Source organism: Centruroides vittatus, unplaced genomic scaffold (assembly GCF_030686945.1).
Source record: "Centruroides vittatus isolate TY-2023 unplaced genomic scaffold, ASM3068694v2 contig_14, whole genome shotgun sequence".
NCBI lineage: Eukaryota > Metazoa > Arthropoda > Arachnida > Scorpiones > Buthidae > Centruroides > Centruroides vittatus.
In genome coordinates, this window is record NW_027120879.1 from 149,326 (window position 1) to 176,721 (window position 27,396).

General features: G+C 33.0%; 2 protein-coding genes across 2 annotated transcripts in view; one reads left to right on the forward strand and one right to left on the reverse strand.

Moving 5' to 3' along the window:
* Positions 1 to 27,396, reverse strand: part of LOC136968125 (uncharacterized) — an 82,294-nt gene that overhangs the window by 44,076 nt on the left and 10,822 nt on the right. The window lies entirely within an intron of this gene.
* Positions 1,144 to 26,032, forward strand: LOC136968112 (cholesterol 7-desaturase nvd-like). The gene is made up of 8 exons (XM_067262061.1): positions 1,144 to 1,414; positions 3,249 to 3,451; positions 3,525 to 3,720; positions 9,537 to 9,725; positions 13,065 to 13,243; positions 13,311 to 13,538; positions 25,621 to 25,794; positions 25,880 to 26,032. The coding sequence occupies exons 1-8, from the start codon at positions 1,144 to 1,146 to the stop codon at positions 26,030 to 26,032; spliced, it is 1,593 nt and encodes a 530-aa protein (XP_067118162.1).

The following is a 27,396-nucleotide window of genomic DNA, read 5'->3' on the forward strand; positions in this document are numbered from 1 at the left end:
TACTGCAGTTCTATTATCATGGATTAAGTTAAAAAAGATTCTTTTCTTGCAAGCTATTCTAGCAGTCTAACAGGACGAGATGCAGCTCTGTACGAAGAGAAAATTTCGTTATGTCAAGGCGATCCATACGAAGCCAGTTTATCAGACTTCGTCGTATATCAAGAGTTGTGGCCGAAAGTAGAATTTGGTGACATTATAAACTATTTGGTTTTTACAACAAATTTCTACACCCTGTCACAAATGAAAGCTTATAAATCTTTAGAGGCCCATAACTATTTAACAAGTGGCTGGGTTTCTCCTGATATAAAAGTAAAAGTAATTAATAACAGCGAAGTAATATTGCTTGGAAAGATATGTTTTCTTTTGTTTGTTTAAACTCGTGTTTTTACGTATTTCTTAAGTAAGAATTTTTGTCTGAAAGTAAAAGTCTAATTAAAAACAGCCGTGGAAATTTTTTAATTCAAATTGTTCAGTACCTTTATTTTCTAGTTGAAACTAGCATATAATAAGTCTACTTGCTTTTCGTTTTAACGTGTAATGTTTATAAGTTTGCACTAGCTAAAGCCTGAAATTACGTTAGTTATTCGTTTATAAATGCATTATACCTAACTAAATTAATATAAGCAAATCAGTAAACTCTTTTAGGTTTTAAAATATAACTTAGTGTTTATTAACGTAAATATTGAAATGAAATGTTTCTGACAAACTCTTGTATTGATATTCACTTTATTCGTAACGAAATTTTTCCGGTTAATTCTCGAGAGCCATGCAGTTTGCCTTCGTCGTGAAAGCTCCTCAGTTTGAGATCCTTGATGACAAATAATGCCGGGAATTTTAAAAAATGATGTTCCTTTGTTCTTGAGTGAACTAGCATTACACCCAATTACACAACAAATCACCATAGTGATATTCGCGACGAAAAAAACAACACAAGAACTCCAGTTAAAACGCACGTGAACACACACAAAACGTAAACAAGTCACAAACAGTCACAAAGATGGCGCTGGACAATTGCGCATGCTCATGACGTCACTCGTGATGTCGACATGAAACCTCTCTATAGTTAGCGTCCGAACTAGTCGTGTATTTAATATCCCGGGAACACCTATAGCCCTAATAGTGATTCGTTTTCGATCACGTGACATGTTTTCTTATCCAAAACTTATAAAAGACGCTTCCTTCCCCCCTAAAGGGCTCTCCGATCGTCTCTCCAGTACGAATCGCACGGTATCGTCGACCGAGCCCGAAGTCTCTACGTTGCCCAGTGCCACTGACCCGCCTCGAGTTTTTAAGGTTCTACGTGCCAGCGGCCATTATTTTGACTCTCCGTCATCTCGAAGATTTCTATCACTTCGAAGTGAATATTTACCTAAGGGACCTTCGCTGGACTCCGACTATTACGCTATTTATAGAGGTATGAACCAAGATTTGTAAACTCTCTCTCTCCGGCCCCTTTGTGTATATGAGAGTAGACATATAGTTTTGTTCGTTTCGATTTTAATAAATCTTGTTTTGTTATAAAATGGTGTCTTTCTTGACTGTCGGCTTCGCCTTATCGTCGGCCCCAATCTTCCTCCTCCTCCACTCGCGTAACGAGTAACGCGCCGTCTACGTGACAGCCATCCTAGACACGTGAGTCGCCGGAAAAAGAGGTACGACAACCTCTTACCTCCCCGGGATCTCACACATTGGTGACAATCGAGTGGGTTTCCGACTTATTCGGCACCCCCTGATTTCACATAAGCTTTAAATATTATATCTTATATCAAAAGTAACAACTTTGTTACACAATAAATATGTGGTAAATGTATGAAACCAATTACTTTGTAACAGATTTAGGTATTAATTTTACTTACACACTCAAATTATAAAATGTATGAAAATTCGTAAATATCGGCGGGAATAAAAAATTATTGCTTTTCAGCGAATAATTTATAACGTCTAAGCCTATGCTAAATTTAGAATAAAAATAACGTAATAAAAATGTTAAATAGTTTTGAAAATAATTTTATTTATTTCGAGTAACACGTGTGCGATACTTTAACATTATCAAAATGTAAGGATAAAGGCTGTTAATGCCGAGTCGTTTTGGTAACGATTCGTAAATAAGAGATCATTTTAGTAAGTATGCAATTCAATTAAAAAATATTTTACATTTTCAGTAATAAATCCGTGAATAAATTTTAAATTTTCACAAGGAGGAAAGAGAAGTCATGTCCATACTGAAAGACAGTAGTCAACGAAAAACCGAAAATTGGGAAAACAAAATTAGCAGAGTTTTAGATCAGATTTCGTGCGAAAACAACGAAGGATGCCACGTTGTATTGCTGGAAATTTGACAGTTCTGTCAAAATGATTTTTACAAACAAGTTTGTTGTAAAACATAATAGCGAAGTTGAGGCCGAAGTTTTAAACGCGAAAACGGAAAGCCAGGGGAATCATGTTCGACATTCTAAACGCCATTGTCAAACTTCTAGACTTACGGGAAAGCGGCGCCGAACGTCCGACGTACACGTTTTCACGTTTAAAACTTCGGCCTCAATTTCGTTCTTATCTTGATCGTATAAGGTACTTGAAACAATATAATAATTCGTATTTTGTAAACTATTTCTCTCAAAGTTTCGGACGTTAGAAAGCTGCTTTTATTTTGTCATATTATTTTATATAATTTCTGTTATCTATAGATAGAGACTTCTATTTGTTAATCGTTTATTATTTCGAAGAATGTGATATTTTATTTTCGTTAATTTTTTATGGATTAAATTATTAAAAATATCTTACTCTGTCGTCGGCCAACCTACCAGCCGTAAATCCTTTAAATTTTTGACCGTGTAAATCGTTACCGTAGACCACTCAGAGAAAATAATATTTAATTATTCGCGAGTTGAGACACGAGTATATTTTTTTTGAACTGGCGTCAATATTTGACACGTTAAGGAGAGATCTCGCCGATTTCTCCTCAACTTCGATATCGAATATCGTGATGGTGAGCGAAGTAATTCAAAAATACCCCCTATCTCACTCTGTTAAGTTTATGAATTAATGTTCATCCCACCATTTATGGTTATAATGATAATATAATGTAACAAACGATGAACAGTACGTTAAATTAATCGATACCATTAAAACAACAAGCAAAACTGTTTCAATGCTACCCTATTGAGATCACCAGTTATAATTATTTATAAGTGTTAAATTAATCAAAGTTAATAAATTATTAAACAATTTAATTGGTTATTTTATTTCAGACATTTTCAAGATTATTATTCAAGCAAATATGTTCACTTTCGTGTACGGTAGTGTAGCGGAGAAACTGTGGAAACATCCCTGGTTTGTGGACGTGTTTCAATGCATTAGTACAACAATTATAAATAAACCCTATCTACTGATTTTAATTTTTGTTCCTATTCTGGTCATGTATTTTTCGTTTTCTACCTATAATAGAGTTGTTGTAAGTAAACATAAACAGATGATTAATTTTTAAATATTATTTTGCTATCTAACAATAACGTTTATCGATTCAGGACATGACAGATATCGGTTATGACGATGAAAAAACGAATGCAAAGAAATTACGTAGAAAACGTGTGCAGTTATTAAAAGAAACAAATAGATTAAGGTGTTCAAAAGATCTTCCTCCCGTTTATCCAAACGGATGGATACCTTTGTTAGAATCCAGAGATGTACCTGTAGGGAAGTGCAAACCTGTTACTGCTCTAGGTAAGACATTAAAACATTACATAAGTCTATGGCGATTAAGAGTATTAGTTATTTCTTTTGATTATTTTATGTGATATAATGATAAACGTATGAAACTTTTTACAGGGTTTATATTTTCTAACAACACGTAAAGAATGATTTTAGTATCTTTACCGAATACAGGAATTTAAGCGTTCGTTCATCTGATGCTGGTTCTGCATGACTTTGAAGCGATTCAACAGCCTTAATCAGCGCTCATGCCCCGTAAAGTCGTTTACCGGTTAAAATATCCTTGGAGTATTTTGGCACCAGAGTAGTGAGAGAGACTTACTTTTTCGCGTAGCGATTCTGCCCTAAAAACTGGAATTTCGGCATTAAAATTTTACGGCGTAAAAAGTAGACACATGCTCTACTCTTTTTTCAGTTATGTTCCAACCGAAATTTCAGAAAAACTTTTACGCTTTCTGTTTTATTAGATTTTACGCTAAATTTTACGCATATGTATTCTTATTCTTACAAGAGTAATTAACTGAAAAAAAACCCCCAAAAACCTGAAAATTTACAGAAGCCAGCCAAAAACAAGATGATGCTCAAGAAGAAGTTGAAAAAAAGTAATTTTATATCGATTAAATGAAAGAAACTAACTGTTTCTGCCTGGCAAGGTCAAAACAAAAATTGTGATACTAAGCCTAGCAAATGAGAAACACGTGAAAATGTGGAACGTATTTTATTGATAACGAGAAAATTGACTCAAAATTTAAGCAGTAACACAAACACTAACAAAAATGACCAAATCCAGCAGGAAAAACACTCAATAGACCCAAGACACACAAAAGTAGACCTGAGAAAAAAACTCACAAACACAAGCAAGAAGCAGTTAGAGGAAGTCCTTTTCCATCAACAACCAAAATGACAAAATCGTAAATGATTATGTAAATACCATTTGAAAATGCGCTATTAACTGTTTAACAATCGTAACTCAGGCCAAACTGTAGATCTTTTTTTCCTTCTCTTCATTTTCTTTCAGTATCTACCCATTTATATTCTTACAGATCCCATCAATTAACTCTTCTCTTTCTCATTATACAAACATTCATAAACTTTCTACAAAAACCTATCTATCTCACTGTATTTTGGCTCAGTCGAATAACAGCGAATACTGTTTAAAAATGGAAGTTAAATAGAAATAAAAGTAGTAAAGTTATATTATATATTTGCAACACTAAAAGCAACCAAAGAGTTAGAAAAACAAAACATCAATTTATCATTTTGAAAGATCGTAAAATATTATGAATTTATTTACAGAATCTTACTGGATCATTTGGAATTATTTATTCTTACTTACGTAAGTTTTCAAACTGGTAAAAAGTTTTATTCTGTTGCAACGTTCTGATTTTCAAAAACCATACAAGATTGCTATGGAATAAAAGTGTAGACTGTTTTCTTGGCTCTTCGAAAAATCGGTGTTTAATTATAGCCATATTATTCGACAACATTGAAAGACGTATTAAATGTGCAGAGGTTCGTGTTTTCCTGCAAGTCCGATAATAATAAATGTTTTGATTGAAAAAAAACAAATTAAATATAAATTAAATAAATCAAATAAATTGGGCAGAAACCTTGCTTCCAATTACTTGCAACACGCACTTTTAGGGTCTTTGTTTAAAACGTGCAAATAAGGTTTAAAGTCGTCGGGAACTATTCGAATGAAATTACTGAAAAAGCGGGTTTTCGTCGTATGGCCTTGTTCACTTTCGCAAATGGTTTTTAGCTACTATATAACTGTTTTTAAATTTCGATTTTCCATTTATTTCGTTTTACTTATGACAAACAACCAAACACCTTAAGTTGCTGAGAAAAATTTTAATAAATAACAAACGTTTTCAGCCAAATCTGTTGGCCATCATCAGGTTAAACAAATTCGAATGCAAACACAAAATGGAACAAAAAATTTAAATACAAATAAATAAAATAACGGATAAAATATACATATAAGAAAGTAAAAATTAAATATAAATAACAAAAATATATAAAAAATATATAAAATATGTATAGGTTAAATAATAAACTACACGAAACTCTAATAAATGCAAGAAGTGCATTTATCAATAAATTATACGAAATTCTGACAAATACAAGATATGCAGTGATAACAAAATCAAGGCATTAAATTAAGAGCTATCAAACCTCTTAATTAAATATTTCCATGCCGAAGGCAACCCTTCGGCATCCCTGGCATTAATGCAGGCATTATGTAATCTGCTCTTAAATATTTCAATTTTTTCGGCGCAAAACGCTAAAGTCGGTGAGTTGTACAGGTTTAATGATGTCTGCTTCACCCCACTTGACTACCGAGCCTTCAACCTGTGCCATCTGAGATAGAATTGTGGCGTTAGATCTTTTGCTGATGTTGTATTTGTGCTCCCTCAATCTGATCCCTAAGCTTCTATTAGTAACTCCAATGTAGTTTTTATTAATGCCTAGTTCTTGGTTTTCATAAGGAATTTTGTACACTCCAGCCATTCTTTCTTTATCAATACGGTCTTTGTCGTTCCTTAATAATTTGTACAAGTTGGGAGCCCTCTTGAAAATTAACTTGGTATTTTTGCGAGCTGAGATTTCCTTCATGATAGCTTCTTTCTTTCTGTCATACGTGAACTTTGTGAATTTGCGGAAATCCCTTCCTTGAGCTTTTGTTTTGTTATTCTTGTAGTTTTTGATTAGTGTGGTTATCATATCCGCCCTGTACCCTAGAGTTCTAGCGATATGCGATATCCTGTAGATTTCTTTTTGTCTATCAACCACACTACTGCAGTAGAGAAAAGCCCTGCGAACAAGGGCACGGAAAGCAGCCATTTTGTATTGGTAAGGATCATTCGAACGCGATGGAATGTACAAAGGGCTATGCGTTGGTTTTACGTACACTTTAGTAATCAAATGTCCTTCCTTGAATTCGATGTCAATGTCTAAAAAATGTATCCGTGAGGAACACGTCTGTTCAATCTTTAGCATGAGGCCGTCATCGTTGTTGTTGATTCTATTAATAAATTCCTCGATTTTCCGGTCATTTTTCCATATTACAAGGACATCGTCTACGTATCTTTTAAAATACATAATGTCATTCATGAAGTCACAAATAACACTCTTTTCTAACCTTCTCAATACAAGTTCACACAACAATCCTGACATAGGACTTCCCATTGGGACTCCCCTTTTTTGTTTGTATTGACGGCCATTAAAAGCGAAAAAAGATTCATAGCAGACAAGGTTAGCTAGCTCTATCAAATCATTACTGTAATTTGCCAAACCTGGGCTTTTGCTGTGCATGAAATCCAAAAGCGCTACCTTGCATGACTCAATTTTTATAGAGGGGTATAAGCTCTCGTAGTCCATTACGGTTCCAACCTCATTATCCATTAAAATTAGATCTTGTATCTCATTAACCACATCCCTAGGATCCTTTGCCACATATACGTTATTCTCGAGCTGAGAGGTGAGAAACCTATGTAATCTCTTTTCAAGAATAAAGGTTGGTCCTCTGCATCTTTCAACTATGGGTCTTACTTCCTTGCCCTCTTTATGGGTTTTGGCAAACGCAAATAATCTCGGCATACCTGGCCTAGGATTCCGACAATTTTTGAGAAAAGGTAATAAATTAGTGATTTTAGCTTTTTCAAGTTTCTTAACTCTTCTGTCGACGCTATCGATAATCTTTTCGTCAACACGCTCGCATTCGGTTTTCTTAATATAATCATCCAAAGCGTAATATGAAAAAATTGTAATATGAAAAAATGACCGGAAAATCGAGGAATTTATTAATAGAATCAACAACAACGATGACGGCCTCATGCTAAAGATTGAACAGACGTGTTCCTCACGGATACATTTTTTAGACATTGACATCGAATTCAAGGAAGGACATTTGATTACTAAAGTGTACGTAAAACCTACGCATAGCCCTTTGTACATTCCATCGCGTTCGAATGATCCTTACCAATACAAAATGGCTGCTTTCCGTGCCCTTGTTCGCAGGGCTTTTCTCTAGACAAAAAGAAATCTACAGGATATCGCATATCGCTAGAACTCTAGGGTACAGGGCGGATGTGATAACCACACTAATCAAAAACTACAAGAATAACAAAACAAAAGCTCAAGGAAGGGATTTCCGCAAATTCACAAAGTTCACGTATGACAGAAAGAAAGAAGCTATCATGAAGGAAATCTCAGCTCGCAAAAATACCAAGTTAATTTTCAAGAGGGCTCCCAACTTGTACAAATTATTAAGGAACGACAAAGACCGTATTGATAAAGAAAGAATGGCTGGAGTGTACAAAATTCCTTATGAAAACCAAGAACTAGGCATTAATAAAAACTACATTGGAGTTACTAATAGAAGCTTAGGGATCAGATTGAGGGAGCACAAATACAACATCAGCAAAAGATCTAACGCCACAATTCTATCTCAGATGGCACAGGTTGAAGGCTCGGTAGTCAAGTGGGGTGAAGCAGACATCATTAAACCTGTACACTCACCGACTTTAGCGTTTTGCGCCGAAAAAATTGAAATATTTAAGAGCAGATTACATAATGCCTGCATTAATGCCAGGGATGCCGAAGGGTTGCCTTCGGCATGGAAATATTTAATTAAGAGGTTTGATAGCTCTTAATTTAATGCCTTGATTTTGTTATCACTGCATATCTTGTATTTGTCAGAATTTCGTATAATTTATTGATAAATGCACTTCTTGCATTTATTAGAGTTTCGTGTAGTTTATTATTTAACCTATACATATTTTTTATATATTTTTTATATATTTTTGTTATTTATATTTAATTTTTACTTTCTTATATGTATATTTTATCCGTTATTTTATTTATTTGTATTTAAATTTTTTGTTCCATTTTGTGTTTGCATTCGAATTTGTTTAACCTGATGATGGCCAACAGATTTGGCTGAAAACGTTTGTTATTTATTAAAATTTTTCTCAGCAACTTAAGGTGTTTGGTTGTTTGTGATTTAATTTTGCTGAGTGAGTTCACTTCAATGTTTTACTTATGTTTTGATCATAAACATACTTTTTCACTGTGCATACACTAACTGAAAGATCGAAATTATAACTTTATTTACGAAGAATTTACTTTTAAAAACGCGTAAATAGCTTCACGTATAAACTCTGATGATCTCCTAAATCAGTTTTCTTCTCTAAATGCATATAACCTCCTATTATTATTTTCACATTTCCATACTTCTCTATAAAGGCTGCAATCATACTCCATGTGTTTTTTTTTACAGAATGTTAAACGTAACTTTTTAGAATCATTACTTCACTTAATCTATAATCTTTTCGTAATTTACGTGCTTAACATTAACATATTCTTTTTTCATTTTAATGATTAAATATGACTGGGTTATGTGACTGATATTTATAAATTCGTTTTTATACAAGTTCGTTAAGTTTGAAATCGAATGTGTCATGACATTTATGCTTCGTAAATAATTACTTATAATAAATAAATTGTCTCATTTCTTACGAGTACAAATTCGTGTTGACATTTCGTAGACATCTGATGCTTTATTTTATTAAACATAACCAATAATTTGCGTTCATAAAGTTTTGTATTTTCACTGTAATTAGCAATTGTTTCACTACTCAGTATAGATTTTACACATATTTGTAGGCATGCAAATTAAATATTAAACAGTATATAAATAAATGAGTAAATACATTCATTATAAACGTATGTTATATATATTTACGCAGGGTACATTTAACAAATCGTAATAATAGTAAATTTTAATATATTATTATTAAGAATTAATTTTAATAACTTTGCAGGTCAGCAGTTCGTTGTATTTCGTGGGAAGACAAGAAAATGTTTTGTTTTAGACGCTTTTTGCCCTCATTTGGGCGCTCATTTAGGAATTGATGGCAAAGTTCACGAGGATTGTATCGAATGTCCTTTTCACGGATGGCGATTTGCTGGACGAGACGGTTCTTGCGTTAAAATACCTTACGTCGAAAAAAGTGAGTACTATTAAAAATATGTATAGTTATTGCATTTATGCTTATTTATGCGTAAAACTGATTTTCTTAGCATTGCAAGAAAATATCAATGTGGTGCATTAGTTTACCTACGGTGATTAGAATTAATGAAATTAATTAATTGAACACGAGCATTTCTGTAATGAATGCTGTACATTGGAAGCAGTTTTTTAAGTTCAAGATGCAATGCAACGTTTTAGTATGACAAAGTACAAAGCATCAGACATTGTCAACATCGAAAATAAAAAAGAAGCATCAAACAGTCTGCAAATTGTAGCGCACTGTGTCTATGTCTTATACGCATGGATAACATTACAAAATGATTCATTAGTATTCGTGAGAGAACAAAAAAGAATAAACGAAAAGCACATAGAACTTTATAAACAAACCAACACCATAATGCTCATGATGCGGTTGTAAATGTAACACATTGCTTGACTAAAATCGATAGAACTGTTGAAGCAACCTGACCTTTACTACTGTAAGATTTAGACAAAATTCTATGCATGTGAAAACACTAATACATACAAAATGTTTTAAACATTAAGACAAATACAATAAACGCACGACTTTAACTGCTACTTGTAACTGACACAACGTGCATACTTCAGCACTGAGATTTTACTGTTGGAACGTTGTGACGAGTTTATGGCGGTTATACCTAGTGAATCTTTAGATAAGTGATCCACGTAGTTAGAAATAAGTGCCTAGTGAATCAATACGATTATCGAGTAAAAGAAAATATTGTATAGATTAACTAGACACTTATTTCTAAAATAGTGAACTGACATAATATGTACCACTGTAAATGCGTAACAGGAGCACGAAATATACAATCCAGATACAATTCACGCAGAAGGACTGATTTGGTATGTGTGATGAGCAGCTTGATAGTCTTTTATTCATTGACTTGTGACTATTATATTTATAACTTTTACAGTTGGCAAACTTGGCATAACTTGCTATTATTAGCAACTGTGTCATGTTTGCGATCAGGATTACAGCGCAACATCTGATTTAAATTTAGCCGTGAGTCACTGGCTTAAAATATTGTTTTATAGGCATCATACCGTATTTACTTGCGTGTAACACGTTCTCGCACATAGGAAGAGTTGTGACTTTAGAGATCAAAATGAAAAAATTTAAATTTATTAATACAATTTTAATTTAATTTTGTTTAATCAGAAATAAATTATTGTCAAATGCGCATATTAAGGCACATAACCATGTTTATGTTAATACCTGATAAATGGAAAAGAAAAGGAAAGCATTATATTTTGCATCATCAAAAAAGTCTTATTTTTAATGACTCAGAATGTGCTAATATTCATTGAATATAACAATTTAACAACATGATATAACTACATTTATAATCATTGTTAAGTGACCCGTATTTCATTAATGATTTTATAAATAACGAAGAACTACTTTCTGTGTTCGAATCATATGCAACGAATTTTAATTGATGGTCGTGGGATTAGAACAATAAACAAAAGGGGGAGTTTCTTAATTTGTTTACAATAGGTGTCAACTTACAATAGACTGTACACCTATAATAGCAGCACAAACTTACACGGTTCACAGAAATCATTGAAAAACCGCTTTGGGTTTCATACCAAATTATCACAGATGTTAAAAAATAAAATAATTTTAATTCGAATTAGTAAACAAGAATGGCACCAGTATAAGGCACGTGGCGAGAATGAACTAGAGAGGGAGAAATTTTTAGTAAGGAATGCGTTAAAGTGTTGCTATGTTGGCCGCAACGCAAATAATACATCGGTCACGCGTTTAGGTGTCCTAGGTTTTTGAAATAGTTAAAATTAAATGAAAACCCCGTCTTATACGCGAGTAATAAAAATACAATTCTGTTCCCTGACCACAAATTTTTTATTTGACTTCGACGACTTATTTCTGCAGGTATACCGAAATACATTAGTTTAGCGGGTTCAGTATCATATGGAGTGGCTGGACTGGTGTAAATACTCCATCCATGCGTTGTTTTGACCATCTGAGTACACAAACTGAGATGAAAGATGCCAGATTTGCTAGGTACCATATACATTGACAGTTTCAATCGTCTACTTCGTTTTGTGCTGCTAATATCATTGCTTTTACACATATACATCAGCAAAAATATGTTGACAGTTTTTGTATTATATTACGCAATTGTAAGTTCGGTTGGGGTACAGAGTTTGGAATACACTCGTTGTATCACATAATCGTTTAGGTTAGCCTCTAAGTCGAAGGAAGGCGTTTAATGAGTGAAAATGGAGATCAAGATCGTGTGATCCAGATCCACGTCAGGAATGAGACTAGTTAAATTAGTTTTCGCGGTTAAACTCGCGTATATATATTCTATATATGATGACTAGGAAGGCTATTCTTCGGTGAGTTGTTCAAAGATAATAAACGTATGGAATTCAGATATAAAGTACACAAACATTATTTATTAAACTAAAACGATAAATTATATACAGGATTCTACAAACTATATAAGCTGGCAAAAATAACATATCGAACTCAACGATTCTATATAAACTATTTTCTATCCCTCGCATGAATGCTATACCTGAGAGAGAAAAAGCTTAAAATAAACACACAGGCCTATGTATACTACCTCGACTTATGTAGTATTCGTAGTCTTCAATGAGGAACTTAGGAGATGGGGAATGCGGATCGGGAGAAACAATCTTCTATGCGCATCAATTTAAAACATAGCCGAGGCTACTATATGGCACTTTCAGTATTATGGGCGGCTGTCCTGATTTACATGGCACATTCTGTCTTCGATGAACTGCCTCGTACGGCGAGAAAATTCCTTTTTTAAAGGGACCTGTGCCCGATAGCGTCTGAGGAACGCACGAGATATGTAACGAGTGCAGAAAGGGTAAACCGACATATGGCTATATGAAATAGCGATAAGCCTTTATGAGAAAGTAAGTCGATTTCCTTTTGACAGATGTCACTTCCTCCCTTGTAAATAATATTTTAGGTAATTAATGTATTTCTTAAAATAATTTAGCCTAATAAACCTCGATTCTCACACAATGCTTTTATATTTTATAATCAGACTATATATTATAATAAAATTTTCCGTTTCGTTTGCAATCAACGAAGGTAGAAAATTTTACCAATTACGACAAAATTGTATTTCGATTTATACGCGTGTCCTATTAGACGAATTAATTGATTTTATGGTAAATATTGCAGTAGAACCAATGCACCATACGCTTTTATTCTTGCAGTGCTGGTAATATATCTTTTGCTTTTAGAGTAATTTTAAATAGAACGCCCAGTATCCTATATATTTAAATTCAGTTCCAGAAGTGTCTAGAATAAAAAGTTGGGAAACTATCGAGCAAAACGGATTTATTTACGTGTGGCATCATGCAGAAGATGAACCTGCTCTATGGAAACCTCCACTTATACCAGAAATAGAAAACCGACTGTTGCTGTACAGAGGTCGTGCTGAACACATTGTAAATTCCCATGTTCAGGTAACTATAACTAACACCGTGCCAAATAAATAAATGCATTATTTATGGCATTTTTTATGTACTCCAGGAAATTATGGAAAACATAGCAGATTTCGAGCATATCAATTGTCTTCACAAATTTGGTATTACGTCTAGAATTACTCTGCATCCGGAAAATTGGTGGAGATTTTTTCAGTGGATAACCGAACTATCCTGCACCTCAGAAGAAACTTCATGCTATGGAAAATATAAAGGCATTGCCATTTTCAAATTGTTTGGAATATCTGTGATGCAGTTATCATTTGAAGTTCAACAGGTAATAAATAACAAAATATTCGTGTTTAATTTTACACTACACTGAAGAATATTTTAAAAAAATCTTACAAATGAATGTATGTGTTAGAATTTTGTAGATAATTTTCGATTATTTTCACCAAATTGCCCTAATTGATCCATAGATTTTACAAATATATATTATTAATGCGTAAATCACAAAAGTATTCGGTATTGACAAATAATTTCACGATTTTCTAAACGTTTTATTCATACATCACATTCAGGATATATTCAGCTGTTTTTGCAGTGCAGTTTTTGCAGTGTTTTTGCAATATGAAGCTGTTAAATAAAGTTAAGACATAAGTAATTACTTTTAATGATAGTAATGTACAAAAATAAATATTTCTCTCTCAAATATTATTCCAAATTGATATACTAAGAATTTTTGTAGAGTATTACCTATATTCATATATGAAAGGTCTGATGTCTTTATTATAGATAATCAATGAAACATTTGGTTCAAACACAACCAAAAACAGATATATCTTATTCTTCTCTTAATTAAACAGAGCAATATCTAAAGTTAATTGTTGAATAAAAATAAAATAGTATATGATAAATCTGTTGTCGGTTGCATTTAAACAAAATATTTAGTAATTACTTAAAACACTGTTTATCCCATAAAAACAGGCGAAAAACCATGTTGGAAAAGTAGAATTCAGCAGAAGCATGTAAATAAAGTAAGCTTTTGAAAGTTGTGGCATAAAAATAATGGAAGCAGATTTATAGGTAAGACTCGACAAGCGAAGAAAGTGCAAATTACCTAGACTACAACTAAAGGTAGTTTTGCATAAAGCATTGTCATCTCGATAATAAATCGGAAAACAAGCATTGTTACAGAAAAAGGCTTCTAGCTTTACTTTGTGCTTTGAAGTTTTTTTCCTGACACTACTAAAACATGTTTTACGTTCAACCCAATTAATACACTGCAATTACTTTAAGATTCAAAGTAAAGCTAGAAGCCTTTTTAATGACAATGCTTTTTTCCCAATTAATTTTCGTTATGACTTATTTGTCGAAAACTTTCTGTAGTTGTATTCTGTATAATAGGTACTTTAGTCATATGTTTAGATTTACTGTCAAATCAGCTTCCAAAATTTTTATGCCACAACTTTCTAAAGTTTATTTATTTAGATGCTTGTGCTGAGCTCTACTTTTTCAATTTTGTTTCAATCATCAATAACTTGATAACGAAATATTTTTTATAATACCTCTATATTTTCATGTCACAGTAACATGATATCCTGGATATCTTTCTTAACCTTGAGTCAGGTGCGCAAGGTTTTCATGCATAGTTCAGAGCATGGGGTTAATATATGCCCCAGTTTCAAAAATCAATTTTGTAAAAATCATAGTTTTTTCGTGGTTTTTAGATTTTGGATGTTTGTAGGAATGTGTTTTTGATGTACTAGTCAACAAAACGACTCAAAATATATCATTTTTATTTATTTATAACAAAAACAAAAAAGAATTATGTTTTAGGAACTTTTCAGAAAAAATCATCAACTTTAGAAGCGTTTTTTTTACAAACGATAAACAAGTCTACTGCTATCTAAATTCTGACCCGCTATCTGGTATGTGTCTTTTAATTGTTTCAACTGCTAAATGCTTTGTACCAAACTTCAGTTCAAAAATATTTTAGTATTTCCAAAAAAACACTCCCTAATACTCTACAGCAACTAAAGGTAAAAAGGCAGATTATTCGCTAATAACATCGACAGTATACTTCTTTTACACTGTAATTGGATAATTTCTTTGTCGGTTATTAGATCTACCAGTAAAAACAATTGCCGCTAAATTTCCCACGAAAAATGCCACGCCCCACAGACTACCACTTCAAATTATGTAAACAGTCGCTATAAAATCACGTGTTTTAATCGTTTTTTTCACTTCTGATTTGCTAATAAAAAATGTTTGACAGTATTTAGACAAATAAACATGTTTTCAAAACCATTTAGCAATAAGTATTCATGGGAAACTTCACTTTTCAAACTTTCAATTTGAAGTCTATGGGAGACCTTTTTGCCATTAGTTGGCTTTGAAAATCCTGTTTATATGCCTTCTATGTTTTAATTGGTCATTTCTATCATGAATGACCCGATATCACACAATGAGCGTTTTTCAAAACCCTAACTTGCTTCCACCCTCTCGGTTAGTTGTGCTAATTAAACTTCGTCCATTCGGTGTGTGGGGTACACATGTTACCCCCTAAAGTTTGGTGTGGTTTCTTGTAAAAAAATTTTTTTTGCTCAAATTTAAATTTTTTCAGTGTGATCTTCAGTACTTTGAAGGAAGGTACTGAGGAAATTATTTTTCAGCATTTAATAGATTACAAAATACACGCATTTAAAAATGGCTGGGGTAGCCCTGAACTCTGTGCACGTAACCCACGGTTTTAATGTTGCAAAAAATAAATATGAAAAATCTGATACTGTTCTCACATTCTGGTGTCAGTCAAGTGGGATTTATTCGAATCTTGTGGGTGGAGTGTTCATTTGTGTTTGTTTAGTTGAATAGAATAAGATCCAATAGAATATTAATAGCTTTAACTTTAAGTTTAAAATAAGATAATCTAAGTTAACTCTAAGTTAAAATTTAGATAAATTTAAGACAGAATGAAAGCTGAAAACCTTAGAGCAACATTAAGTAGTGTAGGAAGTTTTTGTCCCGTATCTTCGTTCCTACGCAGAACATTGCAATGAACGGCTAATGGAATTTTTTGAGTTTTTAGAGGAGACAGGAAAGTTAGCAGCCTGGACAAAGTCCCAACAATTGGCTGTAGATTAAAGCAAGCTGGGATCACACAGCAATTTGCTAGGAGAGACAGAAGAATTAATTAAAGATGTTGACAGTTATGAAGAGTTTAAGATGATGATGATAGAACGCTGTGAGCGAGTACCATTTAATATACAATTACAAAGGTTTTATGCCTGTATCCAACAACCTGGAGAAGATGTTCAGGCTTATGCGGTTAAGTTGTAGTCCCTAGCTACTGAAGTGGAAGTGGAGCATGAAGGAGTCGGTGAAGCAGAAATAGCTGTTATCAAAAGGGTGAAGGAAAAGAGTTAGATGAGAGATTGAAAATGCAGCTTTTAGCCTGAATAGATCTTAGGATTAGGCAAAGAGTTATCTCTCTCAAACCTAAAACTTCCAATAAAGCATTACAGGTAGCAATATAGGTCGAGGAGATTGAGAAACGTACTACGGGACAAGGTAATATGGTCAGAATTATAAATGAGGAAAGAAAAATTCCTTGTACTCTAGATACCAACTCCATAGAGGAGGAAAGCGTGTATATAGACAAAGTGCGAGAGTTAAAAAGACAACTAGATGAGTTGGAAGAAAATTTGCAAATTATAAAGGGAAAAGAGACTTTAGAAAACACTAAAAGGGAGAAAAATAATAGATATCTAAATCCATACATCCGTTATGGCAGAGAAAAGCGAGATCAGTTTAGTGATAAATATTTTTTGCCCGTGTCAACATACAAAGAATTATCGCATGACAGAAAGCAACCATTGGAAAGGTCAAATGACCACAATCAAAACTCAGAGAGAGCCATTTATCCTCACTTATATGAATAATATACCGATAAAACTCAAACTCGATGAAAATGCTGAGACTATGCTTTTGTCAACACAAGTATCCGAAATGATAAAGCATAAAGCTCCGAGGCACTACGAAATGGCAACTGAAATAGAAAATTCCCTAGGTGAAGGAGTACTAGTTGGAGGCATAATTTCGCCTACATTTAAGTTAAGAGAGTATACCGTATTTTACAGACTATAAGACGCACTTTTTTCTTCGAAAAATTGCCTCAAAAATTTAGAAGCATCTTATAGCCGTAGCTTCTTATAGTCCGTAAAATACGGTAATTTTGTAGAATAGTATACCCTGAAGTAACAACTCCCTGCAATAGAATTATTGAGAAGGATATTTTAGAAGGAAAAGACATAAAAGTAGATAGTGCAACTAAAAGAATAATTTTGACTAATAGAAAATTAGTACACTTCTGTTCCCCAATTCCCATAAAAAGTTGATAGACTCAAGCGAGATGTATAAAAAGAAAGAAAACATTTCAAATTGCAACTGGAGATATTCTGGAAGAAATTATGTAACAACTGTTCTGCTGTCTTCTCACAGCAGATGCCATATACAGAATACACATACAAAAGATGATAGAAAATCTTTCAAAATTAAATATAATAATTCGAAATTTTTATCAAAGTTACACATCAAAGAGAACAAGAAACAAATGTTTCCTGTGTTGACAGTCAGTTCCTGAGAGATATCTTTATCTCCCATGACTAAAAGTCTGACTAAACCCAAAAGACTCATCATGACACCCAGTCAGATTATCTTAATTCTTAATCTCCATTGGAAGAGAAAAATAGTACAAATACAAGATACGTGCCAAACTCCATGCACAGGACAGCACAGCACATCATTGTATCCTCTGTAATGTAAACCTAGTGCCATACATCTTCAGATTGAACTTCTGTCCAAAGAAATTGATTCGCATAAGTCAAGTTATTACAGAGGTAATATAATATTGGTTGTAAATTCTCTCTCATATCTCCCATATTAGGGATTATTATATTGTTAATGCTCTCTAAGTTAGATGGAATATTTAGTTATTTTATTTGTAATCCTTTACTTTTGTTATTAAAATTTAGTTGTTTACTTGTTCAGTTAGTTGTTGTCGATTTACAGCATCATGGTCTCCTATCGACTTACTTATGCACTCGTCAGTTAATTATCCCTTCTTTTAATGATAAAAATTTATAAATCGTGAGTTAAACCACTATTAGAAATAATTGTTTAACTGGTGTCAGGAATCCTGACGTAGGAGACAGTGTTTATACGATCATCTAGTTTCCGCACGATTAAAATAAACATTACAATCACCATCCTTCGATGCAGAAGGCTAGTCGTACAGACTAGTAGCAGATTAAGTAGTAGAGAGACTAACCCATAATCTGTACTCCTGGCCAGCCCCTCACAGAGGGTTTAAAAGATAATAAAAAGAAAACAAGGAGGGATGAGGGTGTCCAGGTTTCAATCGTAGTCTATATTTTCTTTATTGTCTCAGAAAATAAATATAATCAAAAATATGTAAATGTATATATATCTACTCTGCAGTGATCGACAGATTTATCTGTCAAGAGCCATCACATGGCACTGGAGAACAATGTCTACATCTGCAAAATATTTTGCGGATATCACCAAAAACCAGCCAAAAATTACAGCGAAAAAACTTCACATAAAAAAGGAATTATGTGAAAATAAAAAATAATTTTTCTATACTTTACAGTTTAAAAATTTTTTTTCTGAAACAGAAAACGAGAAAAACGCGTGGAAAAGTTCTTAAAAAATTTTTTCACCTTTATTCTCTACTACATGATGCTAGCGCTATACCTGGCTAACCCTCTGTACAAAGAATATTTATTCATATGTACATATATGTACTGTACATATGAATAAATATCCTTTGTACAAAGGGTTAGTCAGGTATATATATATGTTACCGGCAAAACCCGATTTTACGCTGAACCAGATTTGCCTACGCCAAACTAGTTTGGCATAAGCGTGTCAGGCCAAACTAGTTTAGAATTATTATTCAAGTATATTAATGGTTAAATATATTAACCCTGCGTTAATAGTTAAAATAAACTTAAAAGGCAATCAATTAGATGAACAATATTTATTCAAACATAGTCTACTTAATTATAAAAAACAGAGTTGATGTTACCCTAGATATCGAAGGTGGTGGCTCCTCTCCGATTTCAGCAATCAGAAGACAGGGAACAGTGGGGACGCACATTCTAACTTAACCTAATCTATTCTAATAAATTACCATAATTATTAGCAACCAAATTATTAGAATAGTTTAGATTAGGTTAGAACGTGCATTCCCACTGTTTCCTCTCTTCTGATCGCTGGAATCAGAGACGAGCTGCCATCTTCGATACCTAGGGTAACATTAACCAAAAACGGTATTGATTAGAATTGACACAACACTTGTACAAAATTATAAAATAAAAATAAACTAATCAGTACTTATCAATTTGTATATTTTTTATTAAGCCATGCACTTTTAATGGTAATTAACTTTCGAAAATATTTTCAAAAATTCAAACGAAATAATAAAAATAACTTTTAAAATCAAACTAAAATTAAAAATGAACTTATTTGTGTTTTATGATGAACTTAAATTAACCATTAATACACTTGAATAATAATTCTAAACTACTTTGGCCTAAAATCGGGTTTTGCCGGTAAGATATATATATATGTAAATATAATCATATACATATATACACATATATACTGTAATCTATATATATAAATAAGAATGTTTGTTTGTTTGTTCCCTATCCATTCTTAGGTCGTTTGACCCATTGCTACAAAACATGGCAGTTACTTTTATATTTCCCTAACTTAGAAAATGTAATACGTTTTACCCCAAAATATATATTGGATTTCTGTAAATTAATTAATTTTTATTTTCTTTTGATTTGCTGATTTACACACAGCACTATCTATCAGTAGGAAATTTTACGAAATAATAAAACTAAAAGTAATTTTTATAAATATAATATAATTTTAAAATATATATATTATATTCATTTAATTACTGCGACATGATATAGAGCAAAACAGATGCACTATATAATTACTGTAATGGGTAGCATATAGCACTTGCCTGCATGCAATTGAAAGTGATACCCTGTGAAAAATTTATAAGTATTTAATTTACCACATATAACGACTCGGATTTCCACATTTCTGAACGGTACTTTCTTAATTCTAATATGCGTCTTCCAGTAGCCGAATGCATAAAACCACAAAACTGTGGTAGCTAGTCGTTGGTTCGGACATGGCAAACAGATTGTCACGTAGTGTTGTCCAGGTATTCTTCACCTAAGTAGAGTCCAGCTTCCCATAAAAGTTTTTTAGGGGTTGCATCTCGCCCGGTAGATTACTCACATGTCGTGTTGCAATAACCAAATAAATCCAACTAATTGTAATCAGCGATTATTTATTGTGATATTATTACAATGCCAGCATGCAACTTTTCGTTACAAAGTTCTTAATCTTTTAGTAGTTGTTCTGCCCCTATACATAATACCGTACTTGTTAGCAATAGAGTTGTGCTGGTCGGCTATCTAACTTCGTTCAGAAGAAAATTTTGAACGATTACAGGTGACATCCGTTTTAAACCCGTTATCTTACAAAAATTTATACACTTCATTATAGCATAAAATAATTAATACCTAGCTAGATGCTTCTTAACCTACATAAAAACATTTTATCTCATCGAAAATTATTTATTGACCGTAACGAACGTGTCAACCTGTTCTGCACGCCATCTTCAGATTTTGAATAATCATGGAATGTTGATAACTGTTAAGAACACATTTAAAATATAAAATTCTTTAGAATATTCAGCTATTTTAATCCAAAGAATAATTTACAATAATATATGTACAATTGAAAATAACAGAATAATAAAATAGATTTAAAAAAAACAACGTTCGTTAAAGGTTGAAAACGTTCGTTACATTTAATAAATAATTCTCAGTGAGATAAGATGTTTTTCTGTAGGTATAACAGTATAACACAAATGCAATTGGTTCCACAGATTTACAGGATTTTTTTATTTGAACAAGTCATATGAAGTTTTTTTGGACATTGTTGTTAGCAAGTCAATCACATGCAGAACCATCACAACCTGTTTATTACGGACCACTTTTCAAATATTAATAGTAGACTTGTATTAATTAGTAGTTGTTGACCATCCTCTCTTCGGGAGGAGGTCAACGACTACTTTTGATCAAATTGCTTCAATCCCCTTCCGCCATGGCCCTTTTCTTCTACCGGATTCACGGATATGGTAGCATTCGAACAGAAAAATTACGTTACTGGCAAGCACAAAACATGATTTAAGTGGTTTTGTGGATGCAGAGGTTAAATATTTGGTCCGTTTTAAATTTGATTCATTGTCAGATGGACATTTGATATTCAGCTATGAGTCGAACCGTTTCTTATAGGTAACATTCATAAAGGTAGAGAAAAAATTATATCTGAAAAAATTTGATACTAAATTTTTAATTGGTGTCTGCTTGACCAATGAAATTGTGCCATTTCGTAATGTTCGAGTATCGTGATAAACCTGACAATGGTAGGCTAAGAAACCAAACTCTTTATATGGATTTCGTTTTAATATTTATTATATTATAGTATTTTATTTATATAACTACGAAGGTAATCTCACGTAAGGGTTTATCACACCGAGCGACTAATCTAATACATTTTAAAAATTATTTATTCCAGTACTGTACACAATTTACAGAATTTTTAAAATGTATGATATTAAAATCTTGGTATTTCAAACTCTTAAATAAGATAACATTCGTAGTTATGTAAATTACATACTATAATATAATATAATAGAAAGGTTACAAGTACGAAAAATTTAATATTCTTGATGCTTGGTTTTATTTTTTGCCCGATAAACGGCGAGCTCATCTACTAGTAATAAATATAATAGAAAGCTAAAAACAGAGACACACACACATTATATCGTATAGTTAATGTTACCTTAGGTCACAAAATGGCGGCGGTGGGATTTTTTCCCTAAGTTGGAGACTGCTGCGGGGTAAAAAGCTTTCCCTCGATTCAAGATGGCCGCGATTCCGGCCGCCATCTTGATTTTCTCTGCAGACTCCGCGGATGTTAACCGAAATAAAAAATAAAAAAAAAGGATTTTTTTACTCACGTTTCGATGGTGGTTGCCTGCTTTTTCCTATCTTTTTTTCCTTTCCGAACGTACTTTTTAATATACGCCCTTTCTCGTACTTTCTTTTACATAATACGGTCTCGTCGATTTCCACCGTTTTATTCGGCCATCCTATTTTAAACGATGTCAAATTACTCACAGCTATTAGCATTACAAACCGTATGAGATTTAACCAATCGACTCCCGTTTTTCTTAATATGCCCGCCGCAATCGCCGAGGTCCTCGCCGTATATTCCAGACACAGATAGTGCCATATAAACGTCAGAATGCAACCCCAGCAAATGTGGCCAAATTTACTTTTAATTGTTCCTTCGAAGGCAGTAGTCTTCGTTCCGCCCTTACTACGTCGCAATAAACAGCTTTCTCTACTACTCCGATAGTATAATTTGCATATAAAAAGGCAATGAATGCAAACGGACTCGGTCGGCTGTAAACTTAATTTTACAGCAAATTTCAATGCGTTATCGATATGGGGAGGCAAACCTACCTCCAAAAAGTCGTCTTCCATTAACTTGTAGAAATCACGGGTGGTGCATCTCGACCAAAATTCAGCGTTGCAACTCAAATCGACAATACTACTCGTTATCGAACAATTGGCAATAAACTAAACACGGGGAGGTGGGGAGGAATAAAAATGAAATATCGTAACCAGAAAAAAAAAACACAGCAATTATTCCAATACGCAATTCGTCGCAACACTGCGGTAAACGATTCCGACTGAAAACTAGTCGATTTGCATAAAATTGCATTGAAATTAACGGAAATCACGTCACAGATCGAGCATTTGCATATTCGTTCGTAACACCACTACGAATTCCCCGCCGATATTACTCTCGCACGACGTCACGAAAAAGCTCCCTCTACCGTCGCAAATTTACACACACGACGGTCGCTGTTTCGAGGTTACAGGATAGTCGGCAGCGTCGAACTCAGGGTTGTAACCGAATGGGGAAAAATTCTCAACGGCGTCGACGTCACGACTGTAGGGAAAAAATTTTTCCTCGCAGCGGTCTCCAACGTAGGGAAAAAATCCCACCGCCGCCATTTTGTGACCTAAGGTAACATTAACCTATCATATTATATGACAGTAGTAGACAAATGGTTTCAAAACGTAGAAATTTGCAAAAACTCGGAAGGTCAAATTTCAGAAGATTCTCACATTTTATTTTCTTACGTGTAGGTGGTACATAAGAACCAGAAAACTTAGAATATAAAATACAGTAGAGCGTCGAAAAGTGGAACCAATTGGGGACTGGGGTCCTTCCAGTTAATGATTTGTTCCAGTTTCCGACTTTGTACGAAAAAATACATTAACCTCTCCGATGTTCAAATTTTTCTCCGTTGCGTATCGCTTCCTGTTGAATTTTTCTCCGTTGCGTGTCGCTTCGTGTTGAATTTTCGTCGATTTTAAGCCTAACGAAAATTTTTATAATAATCATCGAGGCTATCGTATCGTTAAATATTATTTCTGCATTTTGTACAAACAAAATAAATATATTAAAGAATATAAAAAACATGAAAATTATACTTTAGAAGTAAATTTAGTATCAAAAACATTCGATTCAGCACGACACAGTCCGACTGAAAATCGTTCCACTTTCCAGTGATTTCCACTTAGTCGTCCTTCACCACTGCCACTCGATCGTCTTGGACGACTATTCTCGTCCTTCACTGTTAAGAGGTTAAGATTGTATGAATTAATAGATTAAACGTAATGGAAAACGTCATTACGTCACGTGGTAGACGATCGACCAATGAAATGTTAATTCTCAAAAAGTGAGCTGCAATAATAAAACTTCTGAATATTTATAAATAAAACTTACAAGAGGACCACAAAATAAATGGTCATTTTTCGAAACAGCTACTAAGAATTTTCAGCAGTTTTGTGTCAGGAAAATATCTCTCGTAAATCTAGTGCAAAAAAATGCTGAATTATGGATTGCGTAAACTTAAAAGAATGCAACTAATTTATTCAAAATTTAAGATAACCATAGTCTTCACGGCTGAGAATGAATATTTTAGATTTCATCCAAATCGATTTATTAGGTTTTGAGATGTTAATGGTCAAATTTGGTACTTTAACATTAGACGTGTGGCTAAGCACTATAATAATTGCGCTACCACCAGGTACAATAAATAGATTCGAAAATTCTAAAATTCAAGAAAAATACGTTTTTATCTGTTTGTTGCACTGAATTTTTAAAAATAGTTTCTTCTCGCATTCCCATTGAAAATACTTTAAAAATTTTAGACATTTCTCCCACCGAGATCATCGAATTCTAAAACAAAAATATTATTGCTCCTTTTTGCTACTTTGGCTCCTAATGAATAACCCGAGACATTCCGAAAGTGCAGAAAATTAAGTTTGCCATAACATATTGACCAAATCCTAACATTACTTCTAAAACTACACAGATGGCAGTTTGCTAAATTTGACTATAAATTATACAAAATAATAAAGTAAATTCAGAAATTTGTCACCCAATATCAGTAAAAAAGTCATGAATTCTTGAAAGAAAATTTTTGCACACCTGCGCACCTAACATACTTCTGTCCGTAATATGCATATATAAATAAATATAGCTAATGAAACTAAAAAGTGAGAAACAGCAATATCATTCGGTGTTTCATCTATTTCATTCAATTTTATTTGAAAGTAAAATCAATTTGAAAATATTACTAAAACACTATCAATGAAAAATCTATGCCCAAAACTGAATAGTAATTAAAACTAATACAAATAGTACATAAAGCATAACTGTAATTAATCACAGATAGGTCATCTCGAAATTCGTCGGAAATGTTCCAGTCGTTTCAACATCGCCTCAGATCTCAGCGAGGCCAACACGCGTAATTTTATTTATGGAGAACAGAAGCCTCATCACAATCCAATATTTTCACTTCATTGTGTGGAGTTAGAGTATGTGATAGATATTTGTTTGCAAGACCAGGCGCTGTTAAAGATTAGCTTCGCGTTCAGCGCCACACTTATTGGTTGTCACATTAATTAAAACACTATTTGCGAGTTTTCGCGGTCTATTCAATAAGTGTAATGAAGTTTATAATTTCCTGATACAGTTTGACATATTGGAAGGGTGATATTAGTGTAAAACGTTTTTAGAAGGTATGCCACTGCTTGTTAGTACTAATACGTAAAATTACTTGCTGCAACGCAAAAATTTTAAACGAGTCTACAAACAATAAATTTTTATAAAACAATTGAATGTGTATTATTATTATATGTATTTCTATTTTTTAGATAGGCCCAGCAATATTGCATGTTTATTACAAAAATTTACTTGGAAATAGAATAATTCTATATAACATTACACCGGAAGGACCATTTCGACAGAGATCCATCCGACATTATTACTCTGATGCTCGATTTACAACCATATTTGATTTTGTTTTTCCCTTACTTGAATGTTGCATGGTGAGATTGTATTATTTTGATTATTGAAATTTGAAAATATATATGAAATATGTGTGTTAATACTTCGAAATATTTATGTTAATAGTTTGAACGGGACACTCGCATATGGAATTACAAAATGTTTGTTAAGAATCCAGTTTACGTGTCACAAGACAGGACAATTGACAAATGTAGAAAATGGTACTCTCAATTTTACAGCGAAAACAGCCCGAGAATTGAAGACCATCTTAATTGGTGATTATAAAGTATAAAATTAGTTCCAGAGTTTTTGACGGAAAATACATATATTGGTTAAATTCCGGTCTTTCATAATCATAATTAATTTTGAATTGTAGTTCGTGTTATTGCGTTAAATGTTGATGCGTTACTTTAACATTTCTCCTAAAAATTGACTTATTATGTGAAAGATCTATTTTATTTTTGTATTTTTATGATTAAATTCTTGTTTATGCTATAAAATATAAAATGAAAATAATTGTACGTGTCCTTCATTGTTGTTTCTGTTCACAATTTTTAAAACATTTTGGTAATTGATATGAAAAATCGTTTGACAGTAAAATGACTAAAGAAGAATATTTCATTTCTAATATAGCTTGAAGGTTAAATTGGTATAGCATAACAAACACTACTAAACAGCAAAATAAGGATAGAAATCACATTGTTTAATCTAGTAGTGAACAGTAAAGGAAAAGATGCAGCTGTCCAGGTCACCGCCCCCTCCACGAGGGTGTCAGTAGGTCCCGCTTTGAACTCTCGGTAAGGTAACCGTCCAAAGTTACCCCGGTGGACGATCCCTCAGTCGTTCTCGCGATGTACGATCGAGGATCTGTCAATTAGGTCGGGAATGCGACAATTAAATCGTCTCGCACACCGGTTCTGTTTACGAAATAAGTCACCGATCTAATGGCTCCAACTCGACAGCCAGTTTCCCGACGGCGGGGTAGAAGTCCCGGCCTCACATTTTTAACGGAAATTGATGCTGTTAAATTTTGCTGATTAGAAATCGTAGGTTTGGGAAAATAATGGAGGTGGTGTGTATCTCCAAGTAGAGTTGGACTTAATGACGATATTACTCGTTATTAATATTTACAATTTATTATAACACTCCTCCCTATCTTCAAAATTAAGTTTTTTTTTGTCATTCTATAATAATTAATAATATAAAAATTAATTAATAATAAAATATCGTAACAGATGGCCTCACGCAAGCAGTTATTAATTTTGCCAGGAAAGTTGGATAAAAGAACTATTATAAAAATCCCATCAAGTCGTTGATGGATTTTTATTAATAATAGAAAAATTACTTTTTTAATACAGAATGAAATTTTATTTTATCTGACAATTTCTTCATTTTTTAAAGATTGAAAAGACTTTTTATTTTTAATTTTTTATGCAATACAATGTAGTTATGATACAAATGCATTTGAAACAATGTTCGAACGACGTTGTTAAGAAATACAAAAAAAAATTCACCAGGTTTCATAGCTTTTATTATCAAAATTAATTTTTTTTTTATATTTGTCGTGCAAGAAAACGCGAGAATTTGCGTATCGCTATCAAACGTAGCGATCCGATTTAAAAATAATTGAAGTTTTGGTTTCT